This window comes from Mya arenaria, chromosome 17, assembly GCF_026914265.1.
Source record: "Mya arenaria isolate MELC-2E11 chromosome 17, ASM2691426v1".
NCBI classification, from domain to species: Eukaryota; Metazoa; Mollusca; class Bivalvia; order Myida; family Myidae; genus Mya; species Mya arenaria.
Window position 1 is genome coordinate 23,656,854 of NC_069138.1, and position 19,884 is coordinate 23,676,737.

Below are 19,884 nucleotides of genomic sequence, written 5' to 3' on the forward strand. Positions count from 1 at the left end.
GCTTACCTTATTGGTGTTTGTGTTGAATATATACTTGCTTGAAACACTCATATGCTTGCCTTATTGGTGTTTGTGTTGAATATGTACTTGCTTGAAACACTCATATGCTTGCCTTATTGGTGTTTGTGTTGAATATGTACTTGCTTGAAACACTCATATGCTTACCTTATTGGTGTTTGTGTTGAATATGTACTTGCTTGAAACACTCATATGCTTACCTTATTGGTGTTTGTTTTGAATATGTACTTGCTTGAAACACTCATATGCTTACCTTATTGGTGTTTGTGTTGAATATGTACTTGATTGAAACACTCATATATTTACGTTTATGGTGATTGTGTTGAATATGTACTTGCTTGAAACACTCAAATAAGTATGCGTGAGTTCGTGAGTGCGTGCGTGCGTGCGTGCATAAGTGAGTACGTGAATGTGTGTGTGCATGCGTGCGTGCGTGAATGCTTGTGTGCGTGCGTATGTGTGCGTGCATGGGTATGCGTTTGTGTGTGTGTGTTGAAAACGTATTTGACTTTGAACTCTCATATGCGTATCAATGAGGGGACTTTGTCATATGTTAAACTGTTGAACGTTTCAAAGTCGTCCTTGTTGTTGGACCTTCCGTATATTTAAACTGTTTTTACACTAAGTACGTCTGGAAAAGAAATTTGAAAATCAAATTATAGACGTGCTTACAATCCAGACACTTTAGGCAATAAATGAACGGGATTTCTAAAACTTAGTATTGCAAAACTGCTTAATAACATTTCTGTAAGAAGTTTGCGAATCAATATACACCAACAGTTTGATAATAAAGTAGGAGGAATTGTCAAAATATCACCAGACAAATGATTGAGTTTTCTCTAGGCCTTTAACATTGGTTATAATACGTTACGAAACATGTTGTGAATTTGAGTTATTTGCACCATTTGGCGGCAAAACGTATGCTTCAGGTTCCGCGATCAACCCTAATTGTTTCTTTGACCGTAAAGCTTGTATTGCAGCCGGAACGCATGTGTTAGGGAAACTTAAATGTTCATTTCTCATAATTTTCATCTTCCAGAAGCTGTTTGCTATTACAAGTAAGCAAGTAACTTAATTTCAACAAGTTTCAATAAAAGCGTTTCCAGCAAAATCTTCCAGAATTATTTTCAGTATTAATAACACATCTGAAGTCAGTTCCTAGCTTAATAAGACACCTCCAATATCTAAGCATTTCACTGGTCGTATAAATAGATAAATTAATCATTTATTTGCATTTTTAAAGAGTCGATTGAAAATTAAGCTTATCATTGGTTTGTTTTGGTGACAATCAATATTCAACCGCTTTAACTTTGTCTTTGAATAAATTGTATTTGTGGTGTGTGTGTGTTGGTGTGTGCGTACGTGCGTGTCACACGTGTACGAATCATACAAAAGTAAGTAAACTCGATCTTATGTAACAAAACAAAGTCTTTATGATGGATTTCGATTAAAAGTCTCATAGCACTGAAAAATGAAAAATAAAACGCAATAAATACCAAAAGAAAATAAAGCTTAGCTAAGCTTAACTCTGTTATTTGATGAGAAATTGGGGATTGTTGTTTATTTGTCATTCTGCTTCATACTGGCATTGAATGAGGACGCACAGTCTTCCCACTGAAGTCTAATTGAATAAAAACAGACCTTTATGTTGCTTCGTGTTCATAAAAACATTCTTGTCAATTTTAATTATTTTAAATTTATATTTCGGCAATAAGAAGACACTGTCATGAATGTGACTGAAATTTGCATTGAAATTTAATCTTAAAATCCCAATGAAATAATGAAAGTACATTGACAAATTGACAACTAGAGTGTCCTTTACATTTGAGTGTACTGTAGAAGCAAGATGTTTCTTTAGTTCCTTTAAATTTATCGCATTTTTTTCATTGGAATTATTTTGGTTATATACTTATGCAAAATCAAAATCTAACAAATGCTTTTAATTAAAATGCAATAACCTATTTGCAAATGGCCATTTGAATAATAAAAAGAATATTAGATCCATCATTTTTAAAAATTTTGATTGTTCATGTTTTGATTGATCCACTTGATACAGAGTCTATTGCAAGTGTTATTTATATTTATCTTTATTAAAAAGCAAAACGGATCAAAGTTCAAGCACAAGTTCACAAATCAAAACACCAAAGATAAAATTTAAGTCAATAAATAATTTATTTATATGTCAAGTACCAATGGTTTTAGTTCAACCACTTGTAGTAAGATCCTGTTTTAAGATACACAAGCTGAATAATGTTATTAATACCGACAACATATATAGATACTTGATTGTATAGTAAGTGATTGTTATTTTAAAGTAGTTTGTGATTGACAGTCATGTGCTATTATTAACGAACATAAAACAATGCATTGTGTTGTGATTCTATTAGTTTTGCAATGTAAGTACAAAATTAAAATTGATGTTAGATTGTACTTCTCTCAAAATCGCATCGCTAGTTGCGCTTTGGCAACTTAATTATGCTGATGAAAATACAGCATGCTTGCAATAGGCAGTCATATTTCTGTTTGCATAAACATTTTTTATACTAAATGTTACGATGATCAAATTTGATTGTTCAATTGTCCCTTATTTCTCAAAATTTCTTTAGCGGTACTGTCCTAAGTATTTTATTTCATTTAGCAAAACTACTTACTTAAACATGAATTTATAACACAAAACTTATTTATTTATCGTATTTATCTCAAACGTCATTTTATAAAGCCTCATAACTCATTAAAATGAGAATATCTCACGATTTATACGGAATTAAAAATAGGGTGCTAAGGTTGATCCTGTTAATAAGTAAATGACTGCAGGTGTTTCGTGAAATTGGGGCTCTTGTCGTATAGCTATCATAAAAAAGGCATTTTATAGTTTTTACATCATATAAATATGGTACCAACGGTTTACCTGACGTCATAAATGAACAGCGTTGAAATTGTTCGAATTATACGGTGTCGTCTTGTATGTTCAGCACTGTTAATCATCAAGTTAGAAATAACAAGGAATATCACATTCGTGGTCATTTATTACGACTTGTATTCAACTTGGTCGTTTGTAAGTGTATGTATTTCTTTAGACCTTGCGGTCAAGGATAACCCGTGAAATTGCAAGCACTTAGGTGTTGGGTGTGTAAGCTTATTTATACTCGCACTCGGGCCTTGCCCTATCGGCGAGTGATCCGTTAAGATTGTTAGTCATTTTAGGTTTTTGGAGCATAGTGCACAGACAGAATGTAACTCTGGTTAGATTTACCCTGGTTCTTTAACGTGCACCAGTGTATAGCACTGTCACACGGGACCCCCATTGAACGTCCCTCCCGGAAGACGATTAGTTTTTTAGTGATGCGACGGGGGATCGAACCTGCGACCCCTGGATTAATAGTCAAGTGTGTTACTTCAAGACCACGGATCCGCAAGTACTTATTACCAACGGGGTCCTTTATGTTTGCTGAAGGGTCAGCAGGCGGAAGAAACAGTGGTGGGATACAAGGAAGTTCGGGTGCGATACCGTAGCTCTTTTTCGAAGAGACCCCATGGTTCTTTTACGTGCTCGGTGTAAAGCACCGATACACGGGGTACAACTTTCCTGGGTTAAACCAGTACTGAGTACACCACTTTTCCAAGCACTGCCCTTTAAATTCCGAGCGCCAGACAAGGGAGCTACTTGTCCGCCTGGTTAGCCCAATCGGTAGAGCGTTGGACTGTGAATCGGACAACCCGGGTTCGATTCCCGGGCGGACCAGGTCACTTCTGATGTGATTGGTTATGAAATCCTTTCTACGACCATTTGCATGGTTCCACTGCCCCTGGCATGTACAGAAGTTGTCAGTTCCCTTCAGAGCTGAAGGCACCTAGTTCTGGTTAACCGCTTGATAGTCTGCCCATGATAGGTGTGCTGTGGTTGAACTGTCTCTCTGGGACCATTCAATTTGCCAAACCGGAACCCGGAGTATAAACTACTAACACCACCAGGGAGCTACTTGTCCAAACCTTTAACGCCTTTCGTTATGAAGCGCCGGGGATCGAACCCACGATCTCGCGCTCTGTAGCCGAACGCCATCACCACTATGCAACGGAGACGGTCGTTGGTAAATTGATACAGATATACATTTTGAATGACCACTCGTGTGATATCCTCAATGGGCCGTTTGTTCGGACCTTTTTTAACAATATAATTCACGACAGAGTTGTTAACCTTTAAACGTGATAATGTTTTTGATTCGCTGAAATAGTTAGGAATAAACAAGTATAGCTGAAGCAATTGCCTGTATCAATTGTCTGTGTTGTAGATAATACAGCAGATCACAATTGTATACATTAAACTTTTAGAGCAGTCACGAGTTGAAAGATACTAACAATGCCATTTACAGTTGGCCGATTGTTCAGAATTTGTTAACTTTTAAATCTGTATTGCTCTTGAAGTTTAATGGATACAATTCTTATTACCGCTATATCTTACATGTCTTTTAAATGAAACAACTGTTTCATATGTAACTGTTGTATTCAAACTCTTAGCACATCAGCAAATAATTCACGTTTAACAGTTAACAACGATACCGTTAAATCACGTTTATAAGTTTAACAAAATTCTGAACAATCGGCCCAATGTTGTTAACTTCTAAAAAATCGTCCCCATTGTGTTAAATTTACCAAAGTGCTGAACAATCGAACATTTGTATGACAAAATATATTCAACCTTTCAAACTATAATTAGCTTACAATATATGTAAACATTCTAGGTATGCGAATATCCTCACTGACATGTCCTGATGGATGGAAGTACCATACATTATCTAAAGACGTTCCAGGAAATTGTTACAAAGCCTTTGGTCACAAGGCTTCCTGGGAGGGAGCCGTTCACCATTGTATGAGATACCCCAAGAGCATTTTGGCTGACCTCAAAGACGCCCAGGAACAGGCGTATGTAAAAGGTAGTACAATTTAGAAATATACTCAATATTTCCAAACATTGTAACGTATAAAACAGGATACATGTTTCGTTCAGATGTTATTAAATACGTGTTATGCTCAAACTATGTTGACATGTTCACGTTAACCTTACTTTAATATGGTTATAAGCAAGTTGTAAAGAAATGGCTATATTCTCCGACTATATCTTAGGTGAATATTTGTTTACCTGTTCTGCAGATAATCTACTTCCGGACCTAACCGGAAATGACGATGGAGTTTGGCTCGGGGCCAGGGAGAGGCGGGGACGCTGGAAGTGGGTTGGTGGTCGATCAATGGATATACATTCATTTAGCTGGATGGAAGGTTAGAATTGAATTTTAATACTTTTAAGCTCATTAAATGTTTATACACCTTCCAACAACACAATATGTTGTTTTTAGTTCTTTTTACATGAGGCCAATACGATAAAAGCCAATTTTAAACAACTGTGATATACAAGTGTATGTCTGTTTAGAATTGTAACTAATCTCAGTGTTCACGTCTATATAGGATGCCATCAAAATGTTTTCAGAATGTTTTTGACATCAGGAATTAAAAGAGCGTTGCTTTCAATAAATATTTCTCAAAAACGGGATGGAACATATTTCGCAAACTTTAATATTGAAAAAAAATTTTTTTTGTTTATCAATATCATTTATTCTAAAATTTTGATTTTATTTTATTAGTACAGGTCTTTCTTTGAACGATCCACTTTTATTAGTAGTCCTACATATATACTTCAATTGAGATAGCTGGATTTCATTATGGAACCGTAGCAAGATATATTTGGAACTAGATTAAAAAAATATGTATATTTTAAAAATATTTTATTTTTATCATAAAATGTAAAGAAATAGATTTCTATTTTTTTATATTATGTAAGAATATTTTCACCAATTAATGAACAACTGCATATTAATCATACACTCATACAAATACTTATTATGACCAATGAAGTGATTTACCTGTATTAATTGGCAGGAAACCCAGACAATGGAGGATTGTTTAATGTAATAGATACTGAGGATTGTTTGGAAATGAAAAAGACAGGGCTGCTTAATGACTACAAATGCTTCGCGAAAAGACCGTTTATTTGCAAGATGTCGAATATTGAGGTCCCCTCCACTACCATTGGTATGTTTATAGGTATTTCTACGTTCAATTGCTTTGGAAGTAAGTGTGAGAACATTCATTTGTGGTTCAAGCATGTTATACCAAAGTATAAAACATCTAACCAAAATTATAGAAAAGAGACGTATATGTAAAAAAAAAACATCATATGAAAATATTAAGTTAGCAACCAATATTTGTTAACTAAGTTATTTAATCCTCCCTGGTTATGGTAAAACTTGTCATACACGTTAATCTTTTCCAAATCTATGTCTCTTTATATACAATTGTTAGTCGTATTTATGCCTTAAACTAAATTATTCATTCATACACAAAGCGAAAGATATGTTAGAACAATTAAATTTGACATAAAATATGACGTATTTTAACAAGAAAATCGTACAAAAAATCATTCAAAACATGCATAGAAAGACACATCAAAGATGACAAGTATAATTATAATGTTATTTTCAATGCATGTATTGTGCGCATTTCTATTCTCAGCTACATAGTGAGTATAAACAGATAGATGAATCGCGAGCTAGCGAAGTGAGTCTGCGTTAGTTTTAGTGACGCATTTGTGTCTGCAACAAAAGATGGCGGCGAAAATGCAAAAACCAATAAACAAAAATAGTTGCCTAAACCTTTGGTTGTAGACTCAAACACTCCGCTTAAACAAACACAGACTCATTTTACGTTAAGCCCCCTGCAATTTATCACGTATTCAAAATACAGACCTTATGCTTTTAAGTTACAGAAACAACAACAACAACAACAACGACTACAGAACGTGCTGCTGAGAAGAACGCGCATACGTCATCAACAGGAAAACATACTGGTGCCAAGACCGCAGTTGGAATAGTTGCCGGTGTCATTTGTGCTCTTCTAATTGTTATCGTAGTTGCTGTTATTATTCGCAGGTATGCCTCATTGTTGAGTAATTATGTTGTATTGAGAAATATTATTTTAATATATGAATCACAATGCGAGAAACAATACAATCTGTAATGAACTACAATTTTCTTTCATATTTCTGTAAATCACGTGAAATAGGACAGTCACGACAGTGTATATTAAGTCCATTAAAGGCGTTTAAATTAAACTACAGTCGAAACTCACCAAGAGACAACTCTGTAATCCCGATATTCTGATTATGTCGAACATTTTTCGAGTGAGTTGGATTAAGTTATACACTTTTTCGCATTTCGGTTATATTGAATGTTCGTTATCTCAAAGTTGTCGCAACGATTTCGACTAAGCGAGTTTTGACTGTATTTTACTGTACTTCATTTGACACTTAAACAATATTTAATTATAAAAACAAAAATGCAAATTGTATGAGTACAGATAAAAAATATGAGCTTCAATTAATGTTTTAATTGCAATTAATAGCTACGTGTTCACAAAATCCTAAGTTAAACGTATCTTTTAAACTTTACCTAAAGCATATGCATTGCTTTTTTGTTTTGGTCATAAAAGTCAAATGAGTCAAAAACGGGAATGCATAAAGATTAAACAATACACTATTTTAAATAAGCCTATAAGTGCACCTTTAAAACTAACAGATATATAGCATGTTCAAAATGCATTATATTATATATATATATATATATATATATATATATATATATATATATATATATATATATATATATATATATATATATATATATATATATATGCAAAAACCTTTCAGGAGAAAGTCTCGAAGGAACCTGTATGACACCACAAACGCTGTGTCACTAAGCAACGAGCACCTCTACGATTCTCTCAGCACATCAAACAAGTTAACTACCACCGAAGTGCTACACAAGAACTATTCCTCGTCGAAACAAACTAGCGAGCTCGAACACACATATGAATCTGTTGCTTTTTCGATCATTTAGAGTTGCAAACTCACATTTTTGCTTTTTTTCTAAAATTTTGTTATACGCTTGAGCTTTAGACAACAAACATTCAACTGAGTCAAGGTGGAGCAGAACAGCATTCTCAAAAGTACAAATTTTAAATGAAAATCAGTTCCTGAAACATACTTGGAGTAATGCCTGACTTTCAAAATAAGTCAATGCAAGATTATGTAATGTTTTGCCTAAATTAACAGTATAACACAGGAATAATACACGGATATGAAAGAGTAAACTTCTATAAACTGGAAAACTCCTTAATATTGCATAAAAATTATATAACTAATATACTTCAGGGGATTGAATACAGATGTACAATGCATGAATAATTCAAAGCGGTTTTTCCCTCCTGCACACACTGCTTTAACAGTGAAAAATTCTAAATGGACAAAATACACCTGAAGCATAATATGATATATGAAAGGACATTTTTTTCTATATCATTTTCCATTATTATATACCTCAGAATTTACAAATGTATATTGACGTTCATAATTTTTCTTATGATTCTTAGTTACGAATATTTGATTTATGTATGTACATTTGTAAGTAATTTGTTATACTCTATTTGTTTAAACTATGACCTGAATTTAAAGGGTATTCATTATACTACAACTGTGCTCACATTCGCTTAAAAATGAAGTTGAAAAGCATGATAAAATAACATAGTATAAAAGTTTAGTTGACTCTGAATGCCAATTTAAATCTGCTGCTCACTAAAATGCACCAAATCAGTATAGGCGGGCTAGGTAGTGTGCGGGTTTGAGTGGTGAGTTAGGGAGAGTGCGGGTTTGAGTGGTGAGTTAGGTAGTGTGCGGGTTTGAGTGGTGAGTTAGGTAGTGTGCGGGTTTGAGTGGTGAGTTAGGGAGTGGGCGTGCGGATATGTTGTCAGTTTAAGTGTGAGAGCGAGCGGGCGAGTGCCATGCTTTCATACATATGATATGTTTTGAATATCTCTTTGAAGGAATTATCGCTCAAGCCTTTCAGCACTTTCAGTGCTTTGACTTTTGTCTTGAAAAGATCAATTGTTTGTGTGATTGTCTGGAAATCAGTGTTATAAGAGGGATGACTAAAGATAAAAACGCAATTCCCATATTTATGGTTGAAGATTGATGTTTTTTGCTAGAAGCATAACGAATGTTCTAGTGAAATTAAACTTTTCGGATGTGCTCACATGACATCATAGAACATAGGAAGCGTGAACTTAGCAGCATTTCAGCTTAATAGCGTGAACATAGCAGCCTGGCAGCGTGGAAGCATGGCAGCGTTGCAGCGTGAAGTTAGCAGCATAAGAGTATGGCAGTCTGGCAGCGTGAAGTTAGCCGCCTAATAGAATGGCATTCTTGCGGCGTGAAGTCAACTAGAAGACTACAACATTTTTTTCATGTGAACTAAGACATATGTCTTTACTCGACGTTTCGATTTAAAAAGCACTTGCAGCGTGTAGAAGTTCCAGAAGCATGAAGCAGGTTCTTGGTGGTGTACTATTATGTCAATTGGATGATGGCTTGGTGTTGTACTATTAAGGTATTTTGATGATTGTTTGTTGTTGTCATTTTGATGACGGCTGGGTGAAGTACTATTTTCATATGGCATTTTGATGATGGCTGGTTAGTTTATTATCCAATAGGCGTGTTGTAGCCGGGGCCGCAAGGGCCGCTTACTAGTAACGACAATGGGGCAGCGAATATTTGATACCTATTTTCGTATAAAGGGAATTTTAAATCTAGTTAATTGGCATTTGAATGGTGTGAAAACAGTCGGCGCGTTATAAAAGATGGGTTCTTTGAAGGAGAAGATGCAATAAGACAATATTTATATGTATCGTTATGCAATTTTTATAAACTTTTATAATGTTAACATTTGTGACATTAAAACATTTTTTTTTTATTATTGTATTAAGTCTTCTATAACTGTATTATATGTACTCTTTATATCTATGTACTCGTGAACATGTCTATGATAAGTATATTGGATGTACATTGATGAGACGTAAATACACTATAAAAAATGTCGTATTTGATGTTTCAAAAATTTAAAACTCTATTTGATGTGATAATTGTATTAACTCTTTACATCAGAATTGTCATTAAATAGCAAGCATTTGTAATATTTCAAACTGGTCACATTAAAGTTTGACTTTAAAATTGTCGTTCCAAATCAGCCTAAAATCATAAATTTCCAAAGAGATCATTAGCCACAAAACACTGAACACAGAGCATTCAACTTGCAATGGTTCCAAAGACACTCGTGGCTTCAATATGAAGATCAGTTAGACCAATCAGGATTCCGGCTATATAGATAATTATAGGACTACCACAGCTGACGACATCAAACACGTAATGGACGTATACAAGTGCGACGGCATCGAGGTAGCGGTTGGAGCAAAGGTAGATTCGCTCAGCACTCTCCTACAGAACTTTTTCGACATTGACATTGTGAAGGTGTTTAGGAAGTTGTGACTGTCTTGGTTGTACTTGTGATGCCAGCAGCGAATGCTACCAGCGAAAGGTCCTTCTCGGCACTTTGGCGGCTAAAACGTACCTTCGATCAACAATGAACAAGGAAAGGATGTATGTTTGCGTGGGATCCATTGTTATGGTTATAATACGTTGCAAACCATGTTGTGAATTTCAGTAATTTGCATCCTTAGGCGGCAAAACGTATGGTTCAGGTTTCACGATTGGCTCTTGTTGTTTCTTCGACCGTAAAGCTGGTATTGCTTGTTAATTGCTCATGAGTATACTACTTTACAGGTGATGTTTGCTAATTTAAGTAAGCAAGTAACCTTATTTCAACACGTTTCAATAAAAGCGTTGCCAACATAGTCTTTCAGACTTATTTACAGTATTCATAACACATATGGAGTCAATTCCTATATGTAAGCCCATTTTCTCCCTGGTCGTATGAATAGAAAACTTACTCATCAATTATCTGAAAATTTTAATGCAATTTTGACTAAAAATACATGCTTAGTATTGGTTTGCTATGTTGAAACATTATATCCAACCGCTTTAACTTTGTCTTTGAATAAACTGTATTTGAAGTGTGTGCGTATGTGCGTGCGTGCATTCGTGCTTGCGCGCATGTCATTTGTTTACGCATGCTATAATAGTAGAATTTCTCACACTCGATCTTATGAAACAAAACAAACAAGTTTTTATGATTGTTCTTAAAATATTTTCCTTGTTATTCTCGTTCAGTCTGGCCTTGAATGAGGACGCAGAGTCTTCCCTCTGAATTCTAATTGAATAAAAACAGACCTTTTTGTTGGTTCGTGTTCATGAAAACATTCTGTCAATTCAAATCATTCTAAATTTATATTCCGACAATAAAAAGACACTGTCAAGAACGTGACTTAAATTTAATGCATTGAAATTAAATCTTAAAATCCCAATGAAAAATGAAAATACATCGACAAATTGACAACTAGTGTGTCCAATGCATTTGAATGTAGGGTAGAAGCAAGATGTTTCTTAATTCCCTTTTTATGTAATCCCATTTTATTGGAATGATTTGGGTGATATACCTTTACACTAGTTTTTTTTATTACAAACGATAAAAGGTAACATTTGGATTTGGTTTATTAGGGCTTTTTTATGCAAAATAAAAAGTCTAAAAAATACTTTCAATAAAAATGCGATAGCCCATTGGCAAATGACTTTTTGAATACTGAAAAGAGTATCCTGAAAGATTTTAGACATTAGGTCCATCCATTTTGAAAATTTTGATTGTTCAAGTTTTCTATTCAACATTGATGAGATTGTTCAGGCTCGGCACAGTTAAGCCATTTAATATAAGATTTAAACGAAATAAAATATCGACAAAAAATCTTGGTTTTACAGTACGTCAATGACGTGTCATGTTGATGGAAATGCCGTTGTCTCTCTCATACTTAATGAAAGTATTGCTGTTGAAAAGTATTTTTAATTGCAGGATTGATTTTATCAAAGACGTGTATTACGTAAAAATGTAATTATATTATTGTATGATACTAATTGTAATCTGACACGCTTTTAAGTTGACTTTTTAGCAAACGTTATATTCACAACTTTGTTCCAATTCAATCAGACGAAATTATTATGTTTTGTACATGGATATGTGATTGCCCTTTAAGTAATGTGTTATTTGTACGTCTGACTGTTATCTGTATATGCTGGTGCGATTGAACACTTCCATAGGAACTTTTTGATTTATATCCGTGGTGTCAATAATGTCGTATGCCCTGTTTCCTCTCCCTACCTTATTAAGAAGTATCCGGATTATAAGTACATCAGTTTCCAATTGTGATGGACAAATCCAACCCCTGTGCAAGTGAGAAAGCTGGTAGAAAAGGTAGCGTGCCCGAAGGTTCCCTCTTTTACATACCTGCTGGTTACACATGACATAATCATTTTCAAGTAAACCTTTAACTTTCTGATTCTTTTAAAGCACAGCCAAAGAGATCCTCGGAACATCAAGGAACATTTACAGAGTGTTAATAATTTTGAAGTTCTATTTTGTTTAAATAATAGTTGAAAATGCTTTTATGAAATCTCATTATCTAAAGTACTATTAATTTTAAATAAAAATAATAATGATTAATTGCACGTTATAGAAGGTTACTAATCTTCAATCGGATGGTATAATCGATTTTTCCAGCACTGGTCACATGAACGGAAACACATTTCCGGTATGCAAGAATGTTACATGTGAACAGTTGAAATTTTTTGTTTGCGACTTTACCTTGTACATAGAATAATAGATAATTGGTTTTCAAACAAAGTCATCGTTTGCTACTGAGTATATAGCAACTGTTATTCATTTTTTAAAGCAAAACGGATAGGTCGAAGTTTAAATACAAGTGCACAAATTAAAACACCAGATATAAATTTTACGTCAAGAAAGAATTGATAAATGTCAAGTGCCAGTTGTTTTAATGCAACCACTTGTTGAAAGATCCTGTTTTTAAGACATGCAAGCGGAATAATACAATTTATACCGACAAAATAATTATATGAATACGTAAATGTATCGTAAATGATTATTATTTTGGAGTAGCTTGTGATTTACAGTCCTGCGTTATTGTTTACAAACATAAAACAATGCATTTTGTTGTGGTTCTATTAGTTTTGCAATGTAAGTACAAAACTAATATTATATTACATTTTTACTTCTTTTAAATTAACAAAGCTAGTTACGCTTAAGTAACCTACTTTGCTGTTTAAAATACTCAAGATTGTAATCAGCAGTCATAATTCTTTTTTGCAGAAATACTTTCTTAAAAATTCTTAAGCGTAACTCATGTAAGTATCTCATTTCATTTAACAAAATTAAATTGCTCACTTAAATATGATTTTATGAAACACAAATTTGATTATCTTATTCATCTCAAATAGTTTTTCTTCAAAAATTTCAAAACTCTTTAATATAAGAATATTGCACAATTTATACCAACTCAAAAAAGGGAGCTGAATTTAATCCTGTTATAGGACATCGGATGCTTTGAGCAGTTTGGGCCAGTACTGTATATCATAAATGACTGCCACCATAAAACGGGCATTGTATAGCTTTAACATAATATAACTATGGTAACAACGATTATCTTGACGTCACAAATGAACAACGTTTACAATATTCGCGTTATATAGCGACGTTTTATATACTCAGCGCTATTAATCATCAAACTAGTATTTATGAAATGAATATCAGATTCTTGGTAATTTATTACGAATTGTTTTCATCTTGCTCGTTTGTAAATCGATAAACAAATCCGTTTTGAACGATCATTCATGTAAAATCCTTCACGGGTCGATTGTTCAGAACTTTGTTAACAACATAATAAACGACATCGTTGTTAACTTTTTAACGTGGAATATCTCATGATTTGCTCACATAATTTGGAATAAACAAGTACAAATGAAACACTTGCCTCAAATTGTTTTAGAAATAAAGCAGACCACAGTGATTGTATCCTTTAATTTTCAAGAGCAGTCACGATTTGAAATTTAAAATCGATGACAGTGGGCCGCTTGGTCAGAACTTTGTTAAAGTTAACAATGTTGTTAATTTCATCGTTGATAACTTTCAAATTGTTATCGCTCTTAAAGTTCATTGACTACACTTGTGATTATCAGTATATCTTACAATATTAGGAACAAGTTTGAGTACATCATCAAATAATTCACGTTTAACAACGATATTGTTAATCACGTTGTTAACTTTACCAAAGTTCTGAACAATCGGACATTTGTATGAAAAAATAAATAAAGCCTTTCAAACTATAATTTGCTTACAATATGTATACATAATAGGTATGTGGATATCCACACTGGCATGTCCTGAAGGATGGAAGTACCATACGTTGTCTGAAAAGGTTCCAGGAAATTGTTACAAGGCCTTTAACCTCAAGGTTTCCTGGGAGGAAGCTGATAAGCAGTGCAAGAGCTATCCTAATAGCAATTTGGCTGACCTCAAAGACGCCCAGGAGCAGGCGTATGTAAAAGCGTATGTAAGAGGTAGTATCATTTAGAAATATACTTAATATTTCCAAACATTTTAACTTATAAAACAGGATACATTTTTTCTTTCAGATGTTATAAAATACTTGTTATGCTTGTTGACATTTTAACACTAACCTTTACTATTACATGGTAATAAGCAAGTTGTAACGAAATGGCACTGCAAAACCTGGATACATACACGAGATAAATTAATGTTTACTTGTATTGCAGACAATCTACTTCCGGTCCTAACCGGTATAGGCGATGGAGTTTGGCTCGGTGCCAGAGAGGAGTGGTTGGAACACTGGGAGTGGGTTGGGGGACGAACCATGGATATAAATAATTTTAGCTGGTTGGCAGGTTAGAGTTTCGTTTAACTTTGATAAACTTAGTAATCAGCCAATTAAATGTATGTGAGCACTCCCACAACAAAACCTGTATTCTTGACGTGTATAATTGTGGAATAATAAGTATACAATTATTAAAATGTTATTTCTTCAATGTTCTTTAGAATTATTGAAATTTATATAATGTGATTATTATTATTTCTAAGAAGAGGTCATATCTAACGGAAGTGTACATGTGTCGTACTTGTATTATCATTGTTGGCAACCTTACCCCAAATTGTGTTTTTTTTATAAGATCCATTAGTAAAAAGCCATTTTAAACAATTGTGATATTAAAATATATATTTTTGACAATATTTAGAATAGTAATTACTCTTAGTTTTTACGTCTTAATAGGATGACGTCAAAATGCTATCAGAATATGTTTGACATCAAAAGTGCGTTGCTTTAAACAAATAATTCATAAATAATGGATGCTATTATTTGTTTTATAAATATCTAATTTTATTTCATTACTGCATTGTTTTCCTGGATCGATCCACTCTTAAACTACTTGTCCTACGTTTATATTTGAATTGAGATGTCTAACTTAATTGCATAATGGAACCTTAGCACGATTTATTTAGAACTAAAATAAAAAAGTTTACACTCAAACAAAATATTGAATGAAGATAAAGATATTTTTAAATATAGTAAAGCTCCAAGTGCATAGTTACCCTTATAAACATACTTATTCAGATCCTATTTCAATTGCCAGGAAACCCAGACAATGGAGGAGGATGGACTGATACTGAGGATTGTTTGGAAATGAAAATGACAGGGGTGCTTAATGACTACAAATGCTACGAGAAAAGACCGTTTATTTGCAAGATGTCGAATATTGAGATCCCCTCCACTACCATAGGTATGTTTATAGGTATTTCTACGTTCAATTGCTTTGGAAGTAATTGTGAGAACATTCGCAGAGTAATTCAGTTTGACATCAAATATGACGTATTTTAACAAGAAAATCTTATAAAATATCATTCTTATCACGTATAGTAATACACAGCAAAAATAAAAATTTAATTGCAATGTCATTTTATATGCATGTATTGTTTGCATTTCTATTCTAAGGTACATAATGAGTAAAAACAGATATATGAATCGCGTGCAAGCGAAGTGAGTCTGCCTAGGTTTTAGTGACGCATTTGTGTCTGCAACAAAAGATGGCGGCGAAAATGTAAAAACCAATAAACATAAATAGTTGCCAGTACCTTTGGTTGTAGACTCAAACACTCCGCTTAAATAATCACCGACTCATTTTACGTTAACCCCCCTGCAATTTATCACGTATTCAAAATACAGAACTTATGTTTTAAAGTCTCGAAAACAACAACTACAGAACGTTCTACTAAGAAGAACGCGCATATTGATGCTAAGGCCGCAGTTGGAATAGTTGCCGGCGTCATTTGTGCACTTCTGATTGTTATCGTAGTTGCTGTCATCATTCGGAAGTATGCCTCATTGTTGTGTATTTATGTTGTATTGAGAAATATTACTTTAAAATGTGACTCACAATGCTAGAAACAATACAAGCTGTCATGATTTACAAATTTCATTTTTATATCATTCTGTAAATCACGCTTAGAAAAAGTACACTGTATATAGAGTCCATGAAAGGCTTTTTAATTGTTATTTCGATATTCTTGTTATGTCGAACTTGTTTGGTAGGGTTTAGTTATACACTTTTTGGGTTTCGGTTAATATATTGATTTTTTGTTATCACGAAGTAGTCGTTGTGACGTGTTTGACTTAGCGAGTTTTGACTGCATGTTACTATAAATCATTTGACATACCAACAGCAAATGTATTTTAGGAGCCGTATTCATAACGCGCCTTTACGTAAATGCATTAACATGTAAAAAGGGAGAACATTGCATTAGCCTATATGAGCGCCTTTAATACTAACAAACATTCAGCGATATGTTATAATGCGTTATATTTAAAACCTTCCAGGAGAATGTTTCAACCGAACCTGTATGACACCCCAAACGCTGTGTCACCAAGCAACGAGCACCTCTACGATTCTCTCAGCACAAACAAGTTAGCTCGAATCGAAGAGCTCAACAAGAAATATTCTTCATCGAAACAAACCAGCGAGCCTGATCACACATATGACTCAATTGCTTTTTCGATCCTTTAAAATTGCACTCTCACAGATAGACGTTTTGACATAATTTTTATTTTTGTCCTGAAATGAGCCATTGTTCGCGTGAATGTCTGGAAATTAGTGACACAAAACGGATGACTTATTATAAAAACGCAGTTTCCATATTCATGGTTAAAACTTCATGTTTTGCTAAAAACGTTGCTAACACTTTAGGGAAATTGCGTTTTTCGGCCGTTTATCGAACAATTGATATCTGTTCCATTGGTTTATACTTATTTAGTTTAGCTCGATCGTGACGAAAGCTGACTCTCGAGTCTCTTTCCTGGGCAGAAACCAGTGCTGTGTCCTACTCGAGAGGTCATGAGAAAGTACCCCTGGGGGATTGAACCCACAACCACTTGGCTGAGAGGCTAAAAAACATTGATATATCTGTATTTATTCATCTATTAATGCAATTAATTGCTCACTAATACACTTATCATCGTATATATCATTTACACTTACTCGTTTTTTTCTTCAAAAGTGTCTTCTTACTGACGTGAGAAACCGTTTTGCTAGGACGAACACCAAACAAAACACGAACAACTCGTACTGTGTCATTACTCAAATCGCCATATAAGTTTTGTAAAAGAATGTGTATAGGTATCTATATCAATATGTGTTGAATGTGTGATGTGTTAAAACTTTAATTTATCCAAAAGGATGAATGATTATCGCAAACAGTGGTTCTTATGAAAGATATTGTATTAAATTTAAACGAAAGGTGCGGAAAACACAGTATTTAAACCTTATGAGACGATAATTGATCACAGTAAATATTTTAGCACTCACCAGTAATTTAATATTTGTGAGTTTTTAGCTATTAAATACTTTGTTACAATATTGTTATCAGTAATTAATATTTCCCATAAATGCATTATTTATGAAGTTGCTAAATGTTTATCACTCAAAAAAAATAATTTTTAGACATGTGTTTATATTGTATTTTTTAAATAAAAGTGTCACTTTAAGTAAAAAAGGGGAGAATAGCCTTGTCTGATGTACTAGTTTGGATATATGGTCATCCATTAGTCAATATCTGACCAAATTCGCATAGTGCGTTCTCTTACTTGAACATTTGTTATTCAATTCTTACTACATTGGGTTAGGATATTTAAGTGAATATTATCTAGAACAAATTCGACTTGCTGCAAAATAAAATTTTTACTCTAAAGGTAACTATATACATGGTTATTTTCTATGAAAATATTTTGGAATCTGTTCAACGATGTGTTTCAACATAATGGGGATGGTATGTTTAAACAACATTATGCGGATGATATGTTAAACAACATACTTGGGATGATATGTTAAACATTATATTTGCGATGATATTTTTATCAACATATTTGGGAAACTATCACATAATGTTGGAACTTGTCGCATAATGCTCGAATACCCTCACATAATGTTGGACTTTGTCGCATAATGATCGAACACCTCTCACGTAACGTTGGAACTCGTCGCATAATGCTCGAACAACTCTCACATGAGGTTGGAACATGTCGCATAATGCTCGAACACCTCTCACAGAACGTTAGAACTTGTCGCATAATGCTCGAACACCTCTCACATTACGTTAAAACTTATCGCATAATGCTCGAACACCTATCACATAACGTTAGAACTTGTCGCATAACGCTCGATCACCTCTCACATAATGTTGGAACTTGTCACATAATGCTCGAAAACCTCTCACGTAATGTTGCAACCTGTCGTATAATGCTCGAACATCTCTCAAATAATGTTTGAACTTTTCGCGTTGGAACTTGTCGCATAATGCTCGAACACCTCTCATATAACGTTGGAACTAGTCGCATAATGCTCGAACACCTCTCATATAACGTTGGAACTAGTCGCATAATGCTCGAACACCTCTCATATAACGTTGGAACTAGTCGCATAATGCTCGAACACCTCTCATATAACGTTGGAACTTGTCGCATAATGCTCGAACACCTCTCACATAACCTTGAAACTTGTCGGATAATGCTCGATCACCTCTCACATAATGTTGGAACTTGTCGCATAATGCTCGAACACCTCTCACATAATGATGGAACTTGTCGCACAATGCTCGAACACCTCTCATCGTATATATCATTTACACTTACTCGTTTTTTTCTTCAAAAGTGTCTTCTTACTGACGTGAGAAACCGTTTTGCTAGGACGAACACCAAACAAAACACGAACAACTCGTACTGTGTCAATTACTCAAATCGCCATATAAGTTTTGTAAAAGAATGTGTATATGTATCTATATCAATATGTGTTGAATGTGTGATGTGTTAAAACTTTAATTTATCCAAAAGGATGAATGATTATCGAAAACAGTGGTTCTTATGAAAGATATTGTATTAAATTTAAACGAAAGGTGCGGAAAACACAGTATTTAAACCTTATGAGACGATAATTGATCACAGTAAATATTTTAGCACTCACCAGTAATTTAATATTTGTGAGTTTTTAGCTATTAAATACTTTGTTAAATAAAAGTGTCACTTTAAGTAAAAAAGGGGAGAATAGCCTTGTCTGATGTACTAGTTTGGATATATGGTCATCCATTAGTCAATATCTGACCAAATTCGCATAGTGCGTTCTCTTACTTGAACATTTGTTATTCAATTCTTACTACATTGGGTTAGAATATTTAAGTGAATATTATCTAGAACAAATTCAACTTGCTGCAAAATAAAATTTTTACTCTAAAGGTAACTATATACATGGTTATTTTCTATGAAAATATTTTGGAATCTGTTCAACGATGTGTTTCAACATAATGGGGATGGTATGTTTAAACAACATTATGCGGATGATATGTTAAACAACATACTTGGGATGATATGTTAAACATTATATTTGCGATGATATTTTCATCAACA

General features: G+C 33.8%; 2 protein-coding genes across 4 annotated transcripts; both read left to right on the forward strand.

Annotated features, from left to right (window-relative positions):
• Positions 1–2,301: 2,301 nt before the first annotated feature.
• Positions 2,302–10,866, forward strand: LOC128223119 (neurocan core protein-like). 2 transcript variants are annotated; one of them, XM_052932379.1, is made up of 6 exons: positions 2,302–2,414; positions 4,758–4,949; positions 5,167–5,292; positions 5,950–6,102; positions 6,830–6,998; positions 7,775–10,866. In XM_052932379.1, the coding sequence occupies exons 1-6, from the start codon at positions 2,381–2,383 to the stop codon at positions 7,962–7,964; spliced, it is 864 nt and encodes a 287-aa protein (XP_052788339.1). In that variant the 5' UTR covers positions 2,302–2,380; the 3' UTR covers positions 7,965–10,866. The 2 variants fall into 2 exon arrangements, with proteins under 2 accessions (XP_052788339.1, XP_052788340.1); XM_052932380.1 differs by having other exon boundaries at positions 6,836–6,998.
• A 2,125-nt stretch (positions 10,867–12,991) lies between these two features.
• LOC128224481 (perlucin-like) lies at positions 12,992–19,674 on the forward strand. Of its 2 annotated transcripts, XM_052934324.1 has the most exons (6): positions 12,992–13,100; positions 14,276–14,479; positions 14,696–14,824; positions 15,569–15,715; positions 16,175–16,307; positions 16,810–19,674. In XM_052934324.1, exons 1-6 carry the CDS (start codon positions 13,067–13,069, stop codon positions 16,994–16,996), a joined length of 834 nt encoding a protein of 277 aa, XP_052790284.1. In that variant the 5' UTR covers positions 12,992–13,066; the 3' UTR covers positions 16,997–19,674. The 2 variants fall into 2 exon arrangements, with proteins under 2 accessions (XP_052790284.1, XP_052790285.1); XM_052934325.1 differs by lacking the exon at positions 16,175–16,307.
• Positions 19,675–19,884: the final 210 nt, after the last annotated feature.